Source organism: Pelecanus crispus, chromosome 10, assembly GCF_030463565.1.
Source record: "Pelecanus crispus isolate bPelCri1 chromosome 10, bPelCri1.pri, whole genome shotgun sequence".
Lineage (NCBI taxonomy): Eukaryota > Metazoa > Chordata > Aves > Pelecaniformes > Pelecanidae > Pelecanus > Pelecanus crispus.
Window position 1 is genome coordinate 33,871,045 of NC_134652.1, and position 16,907 is coordinate 33,887,951.

At 40.5% G+C, this 16,907-nt stretch overlaps 2 protein-coding genes across 3 annotated transcripts in view; one reads left to right on the forward strand and one right to left on the reverse strand.

Annotated features, from left to right (window-relative positions):
- The window catches only part of PHYHIPL (phytanoyl-CoA 2-hydroxylase interacting protein like), a 67,324-nt gene extending 58,137 nt beyond the window's left edge, over positions 1 to 9,187 (forward strand). For both annotated transcript variants that reach the window (XM_075717645.1, XM_075717644.1), the window contains exons 3-5: positions 3,888 to 4,062; positions 5,073 to 5,190; positions 8,653 to 9,187. In XM_075717645.1, the coding sequence (XP_075573760.1) occupies positions 3,888 to 4,062; positions 5,073 to 5,190; positions 8,653 to 9,187 (828 nt within the window). The remainder of the gene's footprint in view (positions 1 to 3,887; positions 4,063 to 5,072; positions 5,191 to 8,652) is intronic.
- Positions 9,188 to 11,580: 2,393 nt separating this feature from the next.
- FAM13C (family with sequence similarity 13 member C) overlaps positions 11,581 to 16,907 on the reverse strand; it is a 54,269-nt gene continuing 48,942 nt past the window's right edge. The window contains exons 9-12 of the mRNA XM_009489247.2: positions 15,647 to 15,742; positions 14,193 to 14,392; positions 12,541 to 12,642; positions 11,581 to 11,704 (exon numbers count right to left, since the gene is read on the reverse strand). Coding sequence (XP_009487522.1) covers positions 11,581 to 11,704; positions 12,541 to 12,642; positions 14,193 to 14,392; positions 15,647 to 15,742 — 522 coding nt within the window. The remainder of the gene's footprint in view (positions 11,705 to 12,540; positions 12,643 to 14,192; positions 14,393 to 15,646; positions 15,743 to 16,907) is intronic.

Consider the following 16,907-nt stretch of genomic DNA (forward strand, 5'->3'; position numbering starts at 1 on the left):
TAGTGTTAAAATGGAGAGAGAAAAAAAAAAGGATATTGGTAGTGTAATAAAGATAATCCATTAGATTGTTTTTCTCAGCGATTCCCTAGCTTTTTACTGTGATGAAGTGTTTAGTGAAAGGAGAGAGGTAATTGGTTTTGTGAGAACAGGAGACTAAAGTCTATCAGTTAAAATGATGAATAAGTTGGATGTCTTGTCAGAACTAACTTAAAATTTCTTGGTACTAATTGTGTTAGTAACTTGGTAAAACTTTTTTTGTTTTTTGTTTGTTTTTTTCCCTGGCCAGAATGATGGAAATCCAGACAGCAGACAGGGTGGGCAAGAGAACTGCACAGACTGAATACTCTAACTATCTGTGCCAGAGCACAGCCCCTTCTCCTAGCAGAGCTTCTTAGAAAGAAAAGAGTGAGCCCTTCCACTTAGTTATAAAAAAGAGCATTGGGACTTACTCTCAGGAGGCATCCAGCAGTCAGGCTGTGGAAGGAGACAGGCATCTTCAGGGGAAAAAAATCATCCTTGCTTAGCTTACGGGCAGGGTAAATCACTGCAAGTGCCGGTCTCTCTCACAGGTGGTGAGCCCAGATGACCAGCTTAAACTATTTTCTAACTTGCAGGAGTTAATGTAAAGTCACAGTTTGCTCACATGGTTGTCAGCAAGTGACTTGGGATATAAACTGATTAACCTGATAGATAGATGCTGTACCTCAGTGTTGTGGTTTAGCCCCAGCCAGCAACTAAGCACCACGCAGCTGCTCGCTCACTCCCCCTACCCCGATGGGATGGGGGAGAGAATTGGAGGAGTGAGAGTGAGAAACACTCCTGGGTTGAGATAAGAACAGTTTAATAATTGAAATAAAGGAAAATAGTAATGATAATAATAATAACAATATACAAAGCAAGTGATGCACAATGCAATTGCTCACCACCCACCGACCAATACCCAGACAGCTCCCGAGCAGCGCTTGCTGCTCCCCGGCCAACCCCCTCCCAGTTTCTATACTGAGCATGACGCCATATGGTATGGAATAGCCCTTTGGGCAGTTTGGATCAACTATTCTGGCTGTGCCCCCTCCCAGTTTCTTGTGTACCTGGCAGAGCATGGGAAGCTGACAAGTCCTTGACTAGCATAAGCAGTACTTAGCAACAACTAAAACATCAGTGTGTTATCAACATTCTTCTCCTACTAAATCCAAAACAGAGCACTATGCCTGCTGCTAGGAAGAAAATGAACTCTATCCCAGCTGAAACCAGGGCACTCAGGAAAGGGGGCTGTTTGTTTCCTTGTGTACCTGGGAGAGCATACGTGAATGATTCATCCTTTCAATACTTTTTCTGTCGGCAAATTATACAAAGTATATTCAGCATATTTAGGGTGCATATAGTTGTATTATTTGTGACTATTATCATCATATCTGTGAAAGGAGGAGGTTTGTATTGGTAGTAGTATTGAAAGACTAGAATTCTAATAAGACTTTGTCTTTTTCTCAACGTAAAGTGCATACCTCCCCCCCTTTTTAAGATATGGAAGTATGATTATTCCCATGTAATAGGAAATTAAGCTCAGATATGTAGCAAAACTAAGACTAGAACCTGGGTGTGCTGAGTTTCCACAATGCTTCCTACAAGCAGACCTGGCAAAGGGAAGGATAAGACGAAATGGGAGAAAGCTGAAAACTGAAAGCTGCTGCTTTGGCAATGAAAAGGGTCTGCAAAGCAGGCATCTTTTCCCAAAAAGGGGAGAGGTAGTGTGACGCTTATACCTTGCTGCTTAGTTATTCAGTGCTTCTAGGTTGTTCTTGGAAATTATTGCCGTCTAGATACCTTTAGAGTTGTCTGGTGGGTGCTGGTGCTGGAGCAGCCATCTGCCACTCCAGAATCCTGGCTGTCCTTGAGCTGGCATATAACCTCCTTTGCACTTCTTTGGAGGCTCAGCCAGGAATGAGAGCTGAGCAGAAAAGAGATGAAAGGAAGAAATGGAAAATCCCCAGACAAATTTCAACATGAACGTTTGAACATTTTTTTCCTGAGGTCAGTATAGCGACCTTAAAAAAAAAAGGAAAGAAAAAAAAGTGTTTGCTTAGAAAAAGAACAACAGATTAGAGTTATGAAAAGCATCATACCTGTCCCTCCTTCCCAGCTGTGCAAGAGATAAAACCCTTTATTTAATGTGGTTTTAGGTAGTTTGCCCCTTTATTGATACAGTTAGAAGAGTTTCCTGATACACAGCTGGAAGGTAAGGCTTTGACGCATGGGGGCAATGAGGCTTTTAATGTTACAAGAAAACTGACAAAATTAATGGGGGCAAAAACCACCACCGGGTTGTGGGCACAGAGACCTGACCCAGGTGGAGGCAGTTTTTACCATAGCCAAAGAAAAGATGACAGAAAGACTAATGGTTGTAACTGTAGCAGCTGCTGACTGCATTAGAAGAAGCAAATTCAGTCCAGTGGGATGCCTCTGCAATATAGTTCCAGGGTGGTAGCTTTAAATGCCATTCAGGGTTTCTTTTTATTTTTTCCTTGTAATTTTTCTCTACATTTTATATATTATATATATTTCAGAGTGCACAACTGAATCCTGTACAGAGAAAGTTTTCTCCTAACTGTTATTGGATTTAAAGGAGAATTAGCAAAAAAGAAATTGTGACAACAAAATCTCACCCTTGATTATCAGTCAATCACATTTCAGTTCTTGTAATATCATAAGCTGCTAATTTTACAGTTTCTTAATATAGAAACTGAAGAATATTTTTTGCTGACAGAAAAACAATAAAAGAAAGATATTTTTCCATAATAGAAGACAAGCAAAAAAAAAAATCTTTCAGGTCTTGCTTACAGATCATGAACAGAAAATGTCTCTTTTCTATTTCTTTTTCCCTTAAGGGACTACCGTGCTAGTATTTATAGGTGGATGACTATGGGCTAGTATTTATAGGTGGACCGCTTTGGATGTTATCTAAAATGCCCACTTTTCACATGACAGCCAGCTTACTGTTCTGTGATTACTGATAAATATTCAAGAGTAAATACCTCTCTCACTCTGTCATAGCTCCTTGGGTACACCATGCAGAGAATCATTCAACTCCACCGTGAGTCCTTTCACCCACAGTTCTAGCAGTTCTTTTTTCTTCCCCTTGGTGGTCTGCGCTGCAGTCTTTGGTACTGTAGAAATTAGGTATTTCAGCAACAACAGGCAGCTATTCTTTGTTGCACAATGGTGCGATACACCGGAAGAGCGAAACTGAGTATCTGAAATGGTGGCGGGGTGGGAAGCAAAAGCGGTGCAATGACAGGCACAAACTATCTAGCTGTATGTTTGGCTTGTTCTGGCCCTTCCTGTACATAAGGGTATTTTGATATATGTAAAGCACACAAAGTTACTCTGCAATGCGTTTAATTTTCTCTGTTGAAGTTTGGTTTGGAAGATGTCAATAGCAATATAGCAAAATAGACTGATTGACAGCAGCAGGAATTTTGTTTGGTTACACTGACTGAAAGAAAACAATGGCAATGAGGGCACAAGCAGCTCTTAAATTAAGATATCCTTGTGCTCAGTAGTGTGTCTTTGTTTGCATACTTAAGCACAAATGGCCCTAGTCTGAATTATCTATTTGGTCTATATAAAATAGTATCAGTCTGTAGTCACTTGGAACCAATAATAAACGCATACATGCAAGTTATCACCATAGCTCTTAGAGCAGGCCTTAGACCATTGTCCTTGGCCACCGTGCTAACTTTCCTGCACCAATGGACTGTGAAAAGTAACTAAGGGTTGCACAGAAGAGCCAGGGGTTGGGGATTACATTGCAAAAACAACGAAGGAAGGGGTTGTGGATTGGTTTGGTTGCGCTGCTGACTTGTGTGTTGTTTTGTCTTTGTTCCCATCAGGATGTACCCACTAAACTGGTGGCCAAAGCTGTTCCTTTGCCTATGACAGTCCGCGGGCACTGGTTCTTGAGCCCAAGAACAGAATACACAGTAGCAGTGCAGACGGCATCAAAGCAAGTTGATGGCGATTATGTTGTTTCTGAGTGGAGTGAAATCATCGAGTTTTGCACAGCAGGTAATACGGCTGAGGAAGCACGCACCACAGGACGTATGCAATTAACGCTAGCTTTGCTGCCTGAGTGGCTTAGCCATCCACTGGTGCCAGCTAGGCTGGTAGAGTTATAATAGTCTCACCTGGAAACTGGAATTCTAACTTTAGGCTTTGTATGTGCTCAGGTTTGGCGCGTTAATGAGAGGCAGCTGGAGTGCCCCTTTGTTCCGCAATAGCTTAGCTGCCCCAAAGTGCTGTGCCTGGCACCAGTGCTTGTCCCAGGCTAGGAAAGGAGACTGGTGAACCGACGTGGAGCAGGGCCACTTGTGTGCCTGTTGCTGGCTACTAGCACCCATGGAGAAAAGACAGAGTGGCAGCTCCCTAACAGACAGCTTGCTTAAGGTGTTCTGCTGCTCTCCTTTCTCTGCGTGCTGCAAAGCCTGAGCACCACCAACACCCTGTCGCGAGGATCAGTGTAGCCTGTCATTGATTTATAAGTCTCTCCCTATGGATGTTCATCACCTAGGGCCAGCATGCTTGCCTGTGTGAAAGCTGAGTGCTGAAGCGAACTGTCTGAATCCCATGTTGGCAGAGATGCCCTTTAGGCTGGGTCCTAAGCAAGCTTTTTTAGTTATGTGAATTATTATTGGCTCACAGCTGGGTACGTTGTAGCAAACAGGTTATCAAATGGCGTAAGCCAGAGAGGGCAGTTCTTGGCTCCTCTGCAGTCCCAAATACAAGGAAACCAGCTCTAACACAGGAAATCCTGAGCTGAGGGTTGCTGTAGGCTTGCAGAGTATTTGTGGGGAAAGGAGTGGGGAGAATCAAACATGCGTGCTCCTGCCATTTGTCTGTTGCCACTGTTGGAAACTGGTGCTGGGCAATGTAGTTTCTGTATAGCTGCTGCATGATGTGCAGCTCAGCGTTACCGAGGCTCTGGTCCCAATGGTAAGTCCGCGCATCTGTGTAGCTTTTGGAGAGTATTGTGGTTTTTTCCTGCCCCCCCATACTAGCAGATTGTCTTTTCTTTCCAGATTATTCAAAAGTTCACCTAACACAGCTATTGGAAAAAGCTGAAGTGATTGCAGGCCGTATGCTTAAACTGTCTGTTTTTTATCGGAATCAGCACAAAGAATACTTTGATTATACGAGGTAAGAAAGTAAACATATGCAAAATTGTTTGGCAAATTAAGGGAGTAATGAAGATAAGTAAACGGAGGCAGCTGTGCTAAAGCTAGAGCAGAACATCTGTATGCTTTATTGCCAGTTCAGAAGAAGGGAAAAAGTAATATATAACTCATTTCTTCCACCTTGCTTAACTCAGCACTTCCATTAGGCAATAAAAGTTTGTGTTTTGAAGCAGAAACTGAAGTGCTCACAGGGTCTCCAGCCTGATTAATAAAGTGTCTACGTGTGCGTAGGTATTTGCCTGCATATAAGATTTCCGCTTCAAGTATTTGCTCTGCACATACAACCACCCCAGTTCTACACCCAAATGTAGTAATTGGGGCACTCCAATCCGAATGTTAATTTATAGACCATGTGGGGAGGTGGGGAGCGGTGTTTAGACAATTTTACAACAGTGTGCTTCAGTTGGAATGGATAAATGGGATAGCTGGAGGTAGGTTCCGTATTCCTGCTGGACACCCAGTGTGCCTTCGCACATGCAACCGGAAGCATCATTACAATAGAAAAGAAGACTTTTCAATAGAAGGAGTCAAAGCTCATGTACTGACTGAGCGGGAGCAGCCACCATGCGGAGGTAACCTTCCACCATTAGAAGAACATGGATGACAGGTAAGCAGCGTGTCGACATGTGTTTCAGCACGGTGTCAGAAGGGTGGCACCACTGACTGTGCTTCTTTAATATGCATTGAGAGATGGGGCTGCTGCTGTGCCACATAATTCCAGTCTTATGTGGGTGTCACACTGGTACCTGTCTAGAACTGAAAGTTTTTTTAAAACTGGTGAAAAGAAAAAAATACTCTAGGGAATCCAACTCCAAAGAGAAGACTCCACCACCCTTGAAACATTCCCACTTTGTAGTTGTGAGTATCTGCTGGATTCTACGAGTGTCTGGTATATTTCAGAGCATGGGGTTTGCTCTTTCCCGTCTGTGTTTTGGAAGAATTATTTTATTGCACGTAGTGACAAAGCTGCAAAACTCAATGGAGGTAGAGAGTGAATTGCAGTTGTTGAGGCTCTTTGAGGACCTCGTAAATCTCTGCTGCCATCCTGGACTAGATACCACGGAAGGGAAATGCCCTGGTGGTTCCGAATCTCCTAGAGTTTTGTTTTCAGCTGTGCAATCATAGTGCACCTGCCTTTGTGTTCACAGAGCTTTGAAAATTGCCGCTGAGGTGCATTTATAGCTGTGGTTTTGGCCTTGTTCTGCCAAATGTGACTCTAATTGATTGCACTGCATTTATTCCCCTCCCTCCTGTTATGTTCTTCCTTGGTTCGATACAAACAGAGCCTAGTTTGTTTTCCCTTCTGTTAGTGAGTTAGAGACACAAAGCTGAGTTTTACCAGGTCAGTATGAAGCTAGAATAGCTGTAACTGCCTGATGGTCACCTTTTCTGCATTTTCACAGAAATGTACTAATATGGTCACAAGGGCTAGCCTATCCTTCCACAGTGCACCCTTCTGAATGTTATGTTAGAAACCCTAACGGCATGCTTCCTTTTAGGAAAAAGTCCTTGTCATGCCATGCCTGCCAATGGCCTTTGTGGTGTCATAACTAGTAAAGAAGCTTGGAAAAGCTTATAGAGTAGCTCTAGTAGCATTGGCAAACAAGCAGCTGTCACAGTGCTAAAGCAACAACCCCTAACTGTAGGGTCTGAAGTGTGAGCTTGTCAGCAGTGTTCATGTCACTCTGCTGCTTACCTTGGCTGGGAGCGCCATAAAGCAGCTCAGATCCCCGGGAAGAGTGACCTCTAATTAGCTTAATTGGCCACTGGATGTCAGTATCTTGCCACAGAAATGGAACTGTGAGAAGCCTGGCTTTTCAGGTTGCAGAGATGATGGTTATTCAAGCTGATTTTTTTTCTCCCTCGTAATCGCTTCAATCATAAAATAGCCCTCCACCCCAATCAATGTCTTGTGAAATAGGGCTTGAGACAATAACTATGTAGTATTTGAATGGCCCAGAAAACTTTTGAAATTTATCTTAGAGTCAAATTAAGATATGCTGCTGAGGAGATTAGAAATAATGAAAAAATCACAGTTGGAGACATTACCGAGTTGATTTAGAGCTGTTTTCTATGTATACACTGAATTTGTTTGCTTTGACTGCTACCTCCTGCTTTAACCAAGTAAAACCTTCTCCCACACAGCACCATTTTACCTGGAGCTGTTGCAAGTTAAAAGCAGAGAGAGAACAGTCTATCTTGGCTAGTTTCCCCTCTCCTCAAAAAAAATAAGGAAAGAAGGAAAAAAAAGAAAAAAGAGTAAAAGTAAAGCAAGAGGGAGATGTAAGACTCTCCAGCCCTGTAGCCTCATGCGTTTTTAATCTGTCAATGTCTGTAAAGGCATTTTCTAAGCGGGGGGGGGGGGGGGGGGGGGGGCTAGTAAATCTGGTGTTTGGCAGGACTGACTGACTTAGAAAAAGGAATGTTTCCCTTTCTGGTATCACGGTGTTGCAGGTGCAGAGCGCGCCAAAGCTGTCACTATGGCGCTTCCAGAGAGGTGTGGGGCACAAGTTGTGGGGAACGTCCTGCTATACATAAAAGCTCAGGTGCTAAGGAGGATTAGATGGGGTGTTTTGGACTGTTCTCCTAAATTTAGCAGCCTAGTGTTGCTCAGTGCAATTTGGGATTTAGGGTTTTAAAAATTCACTTGTTACACTGAACGTTTCTTTTCACTGGAACCAAATTGAGCTCAGCTTGCAAAAAAAAAAGAGTTAGTCTTGTACATTTTTTCCCCTTAGGACTAGTGACTGCAGAAGCTGGATACCAACCAAAGTGGAAACTAACCAAATTGCTTAATACTCTGTGCCCAGCTCTGCTCTGATTGAAGTCAGCAGTAGACAAATTAGACCTGAAATTATCATTTGGGGAAAAAAAACTCTGGCAGGCAGTACATTCCTTCCTAAAAGCTCTCTAAAAAACATTGTTTAGAAATAACTTTTGCTGGCAGTTTACTACACGATGTATATTCTGCCTATGCTAAAAATATGTATTAACAAACAGTATATTCAGCATATTGAGACTGACTTGCAATTTTCAACATGTGATTGAACTAAAATGTGTTTATTGTTAGAATTGTAGTGGAAGGCTGAACAAATCAGCTAATTAAAGATATTGGTGGTTTGGGGGCTTTTTTGTTTGTGCTATTCTTTGCCTGCATATAATACCCACGCAGCTCCCAGCTGACAGAGAAGCCAGACTGGAAAAGCAGATTTTCCCCTTGAGCAGGAGTTATTCTAGCTCTCTCTGGGTCTGGCGTCGCTTGATTTTCTTGGTCCTAAGATCGTGCCCCTAACCCCAGTTTTCAGTTTAATGATTTTTCCTTTGTGTCCCTTCAGTACTGTTACCAAACAGCATGACATCCTAACTTTCCACTTTTTCCTTAACATGCGTTACAAAATAAACAATACCAGTCATTCATTTGTAGAGAGCATCACGGGAATGCTATGCAGCCCTCTGTTAAGGATAACAGTGGCAGCCATGGCTCTCCGATCAGCGGGAAGCTGGAAGGCATCTTCTTTAGCTGCAACACTGAGTTTAACACTGGGAAGCCACCACAAGATTCACCTTATGGAAGATACAGGTTTGAGATTGCAGCTGAAAAACTCTTCAACCCAAATACTAACTTGTACTTTGGAGACTTCTACTGCATGTACACAGCCTACCACTACGTCATTCTCGTTATCGCCCCTGTTGGATCACCAGGAGACGAATTCTGTAAGCAGCGCCTTCCTCAACTAAATATAAAAGATAATAAATTTCTGACCTGCGATGAAGAAGACGGTGTCATGGTTTACCATCATGCCCAGGATGTTATTTTGGAAGTAATTTACACTGATCCTGTGGATCTCTCCCTCGGCACAGTCGCAGAAATTACTGGTCACCAACTAATGAGCTTGTCTACTGCAAATGCAAAGAAAGATCCCAGCTGCAAGACCTGCAATATCAGCGTTGGACGCTGAAACTTCCCCCGTTACTTAGGAGCCTTCAAACCTCTGTTGCCCATTTCCATAGTCAGACCTTTTTGTCAGAAGCATGCACATGCCGCTGTCACCAAAAGCAAACACGAGTCTTCAAAATCTCCAATAGCGTCTTTAGTATTTCTTCTCTCCCTCTGTCCCTTCTGTTCCCCCGATGCTTTAAATGACTAGAAGTCCTGGATTTCTTTCTGGCAACCATTTATACCTAGATGCTGCAAAAATTTTTTTTCTGTTTCTTGCCAAACATAACAAAATCCTATATAAACTGCTTTAGCAAAATAAAAATAACAGCTTATAAATGGTGTTTAAATATGCATTCATTTTAACTACTGAACAAATACTGGGATAACTCCAAACAGCATGAAAGGTTGTAATTGCAGCATGATTTAAATTTCAGAGCCTAGAAATGTCAGCACTTCCAACGTGTTGTTTGATGGTGTTATTTATGTTATTTATATTAGCTAACTGAAAACAGAAACTGTGTCTCGACATAATAAATATAATAGAAAAATATTTTATTTGTACTGTTGTATAAAATATTATACAATCATATAGAATATATAGATTACATTTTAATATCAATTGTATACATATGTCATGAAATCATTTTCCCTTATCAAAGATGTAGTTTGTAAACTTCAAATAGCTCTGTATCTGTTCCTGTTGCTCTAGATGACTTTAATTAAAACAGATTTACGAAGGAGACCATTTCTGATTCATAAAAGTTAAGTTATAAATTATTAAGTCAGTACACTGAAACAACAAACCTCTGAGAAATAAAAAATTCCTTTTTTAGTGTTCATACTTTTTCCTCCAAACTACTCAAAAATGTGTACGTCTTCAAAATCATGCTGAGCCATTACATACAATATAAATACAAACATGGTTGGGACATAATAGGCTTTATAAAATAAAAATCTTCTTCCTAAGATAGAAAACAAGTTGCTTATATTATGTGGTCAATACAAAATGACAGTTAAAGCAAAACACTAAACATGATGCAACTTATTCAAGTCCCTTTTTTAATTTTTTTTTTTTTTAATTCTTCCTTCCTTTTTATCTGGGCCTAGGTATTTCCCAGAATCCCTGCTTTTCATTTCTCATACAAAACCCACCGACAATCCTTCTGTTTATAGTACACTTGTCACACAAATGGGCTATCACAAATAGTGAAAAAAAATCTCCTTAATATTACAAAGTGTGGTGCTCTGAAAGTTAAGAAAGATGCATAATTCCAATGGAAAAATATCTTTTTATAATCTTATTTTTTAGTAAACAAGAAGTCTAGCGTTCCTTATCAGATAACTGTGACACTCAATTATATACCATGTACTTTATCCAAAATATCTTAGCATAATGCAATAATCTAGTCTTGTTTTAATATAGATATATATCTCTCTGGCAATTTATAACACAAGAAATACTCTGCCATTTTACAAAGTGCATGCGTCTAAACGAGCTTTGGTAGTTAGAAAAGCAAATGTTGTAGCGTCAGGCAAAATAAAGTGTGACGTTTAATACAGAACTAAAAATTAGCATGTAGTTGATCTCTTTACTGAATTTTAAGTACCATGAGCAAGGTCCTGCGAACCATAGTGAAAAGGACAGCAGCCAGTACATTTGTTTTATCTCTTCCCAGTAAACTGTATCTGTTTCATTTTACCAAACACTTTCTCTTATTTCTAAAAAAAAAAAAAAAAAAATAGTTCCATTTGGCAGTCATGTTCCATCCTTCTTTTTTGGCATAGGCAGCATCACTTTGCTCTACTCCCAGAATTTTAGACCAAATCCTGGCACTGGTGCTTTGTATGCACCTTTCTTTGATGCTACTGGAATTGAATGGCAACACTGTCTTGAAAGACAGAGTATGAGTTTTTCCTGCATTTGTTTTAAGCTCATGTTTCTTTTAATCTAGTAAATCAGCACATTGGCAACTGACATTAATAGTTAATCATAGTGCATGTTAATTCTGGAAAGAAATGTGGGGGTAAATTATCACATACTAAGATGTACTAAAAACCTGGAGAGCGTTTCCTCACACTTTTGAAAACGAAGAGCAGGTCAAACTGAGGATCTACAATACTTCAGTGTCTTTTTAATTTCTAACATTCTCACAGCGCACTTCAAGGCTTTTTCAAAAGGAAAAAAAATATATACTATAGTCCACTCACCCGTGCTTAATATTCTTGCATATTGCTGTCCTCTCTCGTCCTAGCTAGTATAATTGGTAAAGTGCATCAAAAAAAAAAAAATCTCAGCGTGTCAAATAATTGTGCAGCAGACCAAGACCTGTAAAATTACTTCCTCTTTTTCATTACTTATTTGTTTGCGTGGTTTTTTTTGCTAGAAAACAATATGATGGTATTGCATTTGCTTCAGATTGTTTTGGAAATATCATGCTTACTGATGAGAACCTCCAAGAGCCTGATTTTGGCTTTTGTGTGCTTGTATTCGGAGTATTCCTCGGCCATTGACACCCGATCTTCTTTTTGAGGACTCCTATGAAAAGCAAATAAAAGTGCCATCACTTTTATGAGTAAGAGGAGAAAGAGTCTTTAAAATTAATTATGCAACAACTAATGAGGAGTGGGTTGGGGTTTTTTGGTTTGGTGTTTTGTTTTTTTTTTTTTCTTCCCCCCTAACTGTAGGTGATTAGACATAATTTGACAGGACCAAAAAGCTCTAATAGAAATGAACTAATAGTATTTAAAATACTGAATTTTCATATACCAGGCAATTTTCTTTCTTGTCAGCCATGTAAGCATAAGTAAGTACTTCATTCTCAAATACGCAGAGAAGTTATTACATAGTGCTTTGAAAACTGTTACAAGAATACTACATGCCCACATCCCCTGCAGTTTTCAGCAGACAAGTTTGCTGGATGAAGGGAGGAGGATAAACAAAGAGTGGAAAAGTAGCCAGTATTCAGCTATGGGTGAAAGAAAACAGTGGCTTCTGTTCTTAAATCTGTCCTCTTAAAAATGGCCGAACTGCCAAGAGCAATCCCTGCAGATTTACAACCTCAGAAAGACACTTTAGCGGCCTGCCATCAGCTCAGGAAAGATCCTGTGCTGAGGTGGGGTTTGTACCCATTGCAGGCACGTCCTGGAGGATCCCCAGCTCCAGACCGTCCTTAGGGAAGGGATGCCCACATCCCAGAGGAACTAAGCAGGGAGATGGACACCTCCACAGAGACCAGACACCTCCATGGCAGTCCCTAGCTGCAGCTCCTTTGGCCTGCTCACCTAAGAGTGCCCACCCTAGCAGAACCAAACACGTCTGCCTAGGAGCCCAAAGGGGAGAAGGAGAGGGCTTCTGCTGAGGTGGTTATTTACCTTCCTGTCTGTTTATAGAATTGTTCCTCAAACTCTCTCAGAGCTTTGCGAAGCCTCTTCTTATCTGCTCTTGTTTCTCTGAGGTGTTCAAGCAGAACAGGCCTGTAAAACAGAGACGAGAACATGAAACTCCCCATTTGCTTGGAAGTAGCGTAAAAGCTGTGGCTTTGGGCAAGAAGCAGCCTGCTGCTATGGGCCACGGCAGGAACTGATCTCAGTGCCCCAAGATGTTCCACCACATCCCTCCAACTATGGGTAGAACTGGCTGTACTATCATGTGAGAAACAGTTGTGCCCCTCCCCTTTTTACCAGTAGTCTCAGTGTTCTAATAAAGTGAAGGCAGAGACTCTATGGACAACATGGGAGGAAAAAGCTTTCAGGATTGAGTCTTGCTAGTGGTCTTAAGTCTGTGTGGAATTAATGGAGTTGACAGGGCTCGGCATCTCACAAGAAATGCTTTGCATCTCTGTAACTGAATTAATAAAAGTCAACATCCAAGCTGTATTCTTAAAAGCAGCTGTTACCAAACATTACTGTGATGCAGTGGAAATGCAGTGGTATGCACAATCAGTGTTTCTGCAGGCCACATTTGGAGAATAAGGTTTTTAAGCAGCAAAAGATTTCTACTGTGACATATGGAGCTGGTTGGTGTGTGTGTTTGTTTGGTTTTTTTTTCTCTCCATAATAACAAAATGCACAGAAGTATCTTCACAGCATTTGTGAGCAAACTGTTGTATGCATAGTTGAGTTACATAGAAAAAAAAAAAAAAAACAACCAAAACCACACAACTCCAAGATATTTTTATTTACTCTCAATTTTGGTAGTGCCTAGTCAACTTCATTTATGCATCTAAGTGCTCCCAAAAAAAAGACACCATCCCATAAGCTATGAGAACACATCTGTTCCTGGATAGCATCTTTAACAAGTTTCAGGGCTAAGTGATAACAGCCATGTGCATCTAGAGATCTGTTGTCTTGTGCAACCTGAAAGTCTTAACTCCACATCAGAAGGAGGGCTTTATTTTGGTTTTATAACGGAGGCGAGGAGGGTGATGTTAAGTTTTCTGGGCAGCCAGACACTAGTAACTACTCTTATGCAAGGATGAAATTGATTTTATGCACATTCAGTGGCCATGTATTGCGTGAGCCTTCACTCAGCTCACCTCTCACTGTTTGTGTGCCTCGTGTCTCTGGCATTTTTTACATCGCTCAGTCAATCCCAGTACACACACACAGAGGAGCAGACTATCCTGCTTGGCCAAACTGTGTTCTGTTTTCTGACTGCTTTGTAAGAACATAAGTAGTTATATAGCAGAAAATTTTGCAGCAGTTATAGGTAGGTCCACATATCTTTACTGTGCCATTACGTTGCATCTACCCCTCTGTATATGTAGTTATTTGTCCTATCCGCTTATATTCCTTCACCTTTCTCTTCATGGACTTAGCACAAAGTTGTTTGAATAAATAGCGCAAACCACAGCTACGCTGCCCAAACAACAACTCTCTTCTGCCTCTTTTCTTCCATAACAAAACACTGACTCACTTCTTTGGTATAGAATATTCCCATGCAATAAGTATGGATCATGTTTCACTTCCAAAGGCTACATGAAATATTTCAAAACATTCAGAGTAAAAAAAAAGGCAGAACTTACATTGTTGCCTCATGTAAATTGGACATAGACAAGGCTGTTTGCCTGAAAACTTTCTTTTCGTCCAGAGGCGAAACATATGCAGGCTCACTCTCCTCCTGAGAGTAACACAGGTGCTCATCGACAGGGAGGCAAGATACTGGCCCAGATGATAAGTCATGGCTGCTTTGACAGTGGTCTTCATCTGAGTCTTCCTCCTCCTGCTTGTAAAATGTAAAGCATTATTAAATTAGTCGTTTACATTACAATACTAACAGATAATAGGATGACAACATAAAGAATTAGGACCTAACTTCCTGGATGTATTCATTGAAATAGATTACATATATTGAACGCATTACCCAGGCCTACCTGAGATTGTTCATGAGAGGCCTCATGGGGCCCACTGAGTTACTGCGTACTGTCCCCCATGGCTCAACAGGGCAGAGGCTGGCCCTGCTGCTCAGTATCTCCAGCCAGCAATTTATTTCTGGTTACTCAAAAGCCATTATAAGTAGCGAAGAACATTCCGTATTTATGTAAGCAATGCAGTCTTGCTAGAACTTGTACTCCTCTTCTACACTGTCTACTCTTCGTATTATGACCAGAAATTGTGACCGTAACAAGAGTTGGAGGTAGAGATTCCACATACAACATTTTTATAGCTACAAATGTTAACTACTAAAAGAGGATGATGTCACTGTGTTCCTGACGTTCCTTCATCCTCAGAAGAAAAGTTGAGCTTTTGAAACTAAGGCTTAAACATAAAAACTCCACAGAGCAAAGCTCCTAAGAAGTAACACAAGGGGACTTCAGTTAAATTTTTAAATAAAATATCCATGTGCATATATGTGTACAAGGATTTACACTGGGATTTTTTCAAAGAAATCTAAAGCTCCACTGTCATCTAACAAGACAATAATTCATAATTTTTAAAATCAACCCATCCTCAATTACTAATAGATTAGTATTTTTGACAGACATGCTAATTAACTTCCAAATAGCCAGATTCCACTACCTTTACTCACAGTGAGACCAGTACCATTACTTTACATTGATATATTAACTAAACTACTACAAATGATATTTATGTTCTACATGATTGATAAAACCATTGTCAACAAAATGTAGAAGATAGCTATAGTGACAGTATAGTGCTTCACGAAAAGAGAGGTTTCTTTCTGTGTTGCATATGTTAGCCATAATAGAAAATTGATGTCAGCTTTTGCTTTCTTACCCAGTCATTTGAAGTGATTGCCTCAGAAACTGCTGCCATACATTGCAACCGCTGGCGTGCTTAGAAGCTGAATTTTACAGAGCATTTGCTCTATTTGAAATATCAACACCCTGTATTAACCAATGAGCAGATTCTTCAAATGTCAGTAGTTCTATTGCTGCCAAGCTGACATACAGGTTCAAATCAAACACAGCATTTAGTATGTTTTCTTGATAATGGATACAAATTCTTTCCAACTTACAATTGTTGTGATCAAAGATGGAGTTGCGAGAAGTTTCTTGATAATTCTGTATCTGTCATAAAGAGGTTTCATGAGACTCTTTTCTTGCTTAGTTACCTGAAGAGAAATCATAACAAAATATACTCCTCCAAAATTAAAAATAAAAACTGAATAAATAAATTTCTTATTTGCTCTTGTAAAGATGAGAAAGGTATTAGTAAGACCTGATGTGTATTTTGCTTTCATAGATATTCCATGAGAACTGTAGTTTAATCCATACCCCTTTCCCTCAGGGAAATACATCGATACAGATACAAAGAGTAAAATTTGCTTCTCTAAGATACATGATTATTTAAGTATGCAACTGTAACTGTGTGGCACATCTCCAGATTGTGTGTTTATTTTCAACCACAAAAAAAGATGTAAAAATCTTGCCTAACTTCCATTTCCCTGCTTTAACGTCTTGACTGTCTCTGACAAGTCAGAGCAGCTTGGCAGACCCAGGATTCCCTCATGGCTGCTTAGTGTGACCGATCACCTCTTCCCTTATGCAGTTAGCATCCTCTTTCTTAGCTAGTTATAGCGCTGCTTCAACCCTGAGAAGACACACCCTTTCTGAACCCCGTGCTACAAAGCATGCCCTATTATTCTCTTTTCTATCTTTGACTCTTCAAGTCTCTTTTACCTCCATATAGTACTAATAACTCAAATTCTTCTTTGTTCTTCTTCTTCTTAGGAAATACAATTTCTTCATACCCTTCCCATGTATTCTCTCCATCCCTCAGTTGTCATTCCAAGCCCAAAGAAGATGGACAAAAATGGTTTTATCCAAGATGCAGAGAGATCAGCTTCAGATCATAATAATATTAAGAGCTGGCATATTTTTGGACACGTGCTAGTGCCACTCGCCTTTTCCTCTACCAGAATTACTAGCCAGAAACAGAGACAGTCACAAGAATACAGACATAGACATCAAACAGGAATGCCTCAGTTGTGTATAAGCAAATTTTCAAATCATCATCTCACCAATGGTGGCAATTTTTTGTTTTGTACCTACATTCAGCAATGATGCCCCTTGAAAGGATTTTAATTAATAGTTTTAAGTGCGGCTGTGAAATAAAGGAAAACACGGATGACAGGTCATGTCATCTTTGCATGTCATGTCTCAGGTGGTGCCCTATAAACCTTTCTCAGCTGCTAAGCGTTCTAACCTTCCCTACCTCATAGCACGGCTACAGTATGCATGAGCCAAGTCTGCTGTGGATATATAATGCTCCACCTT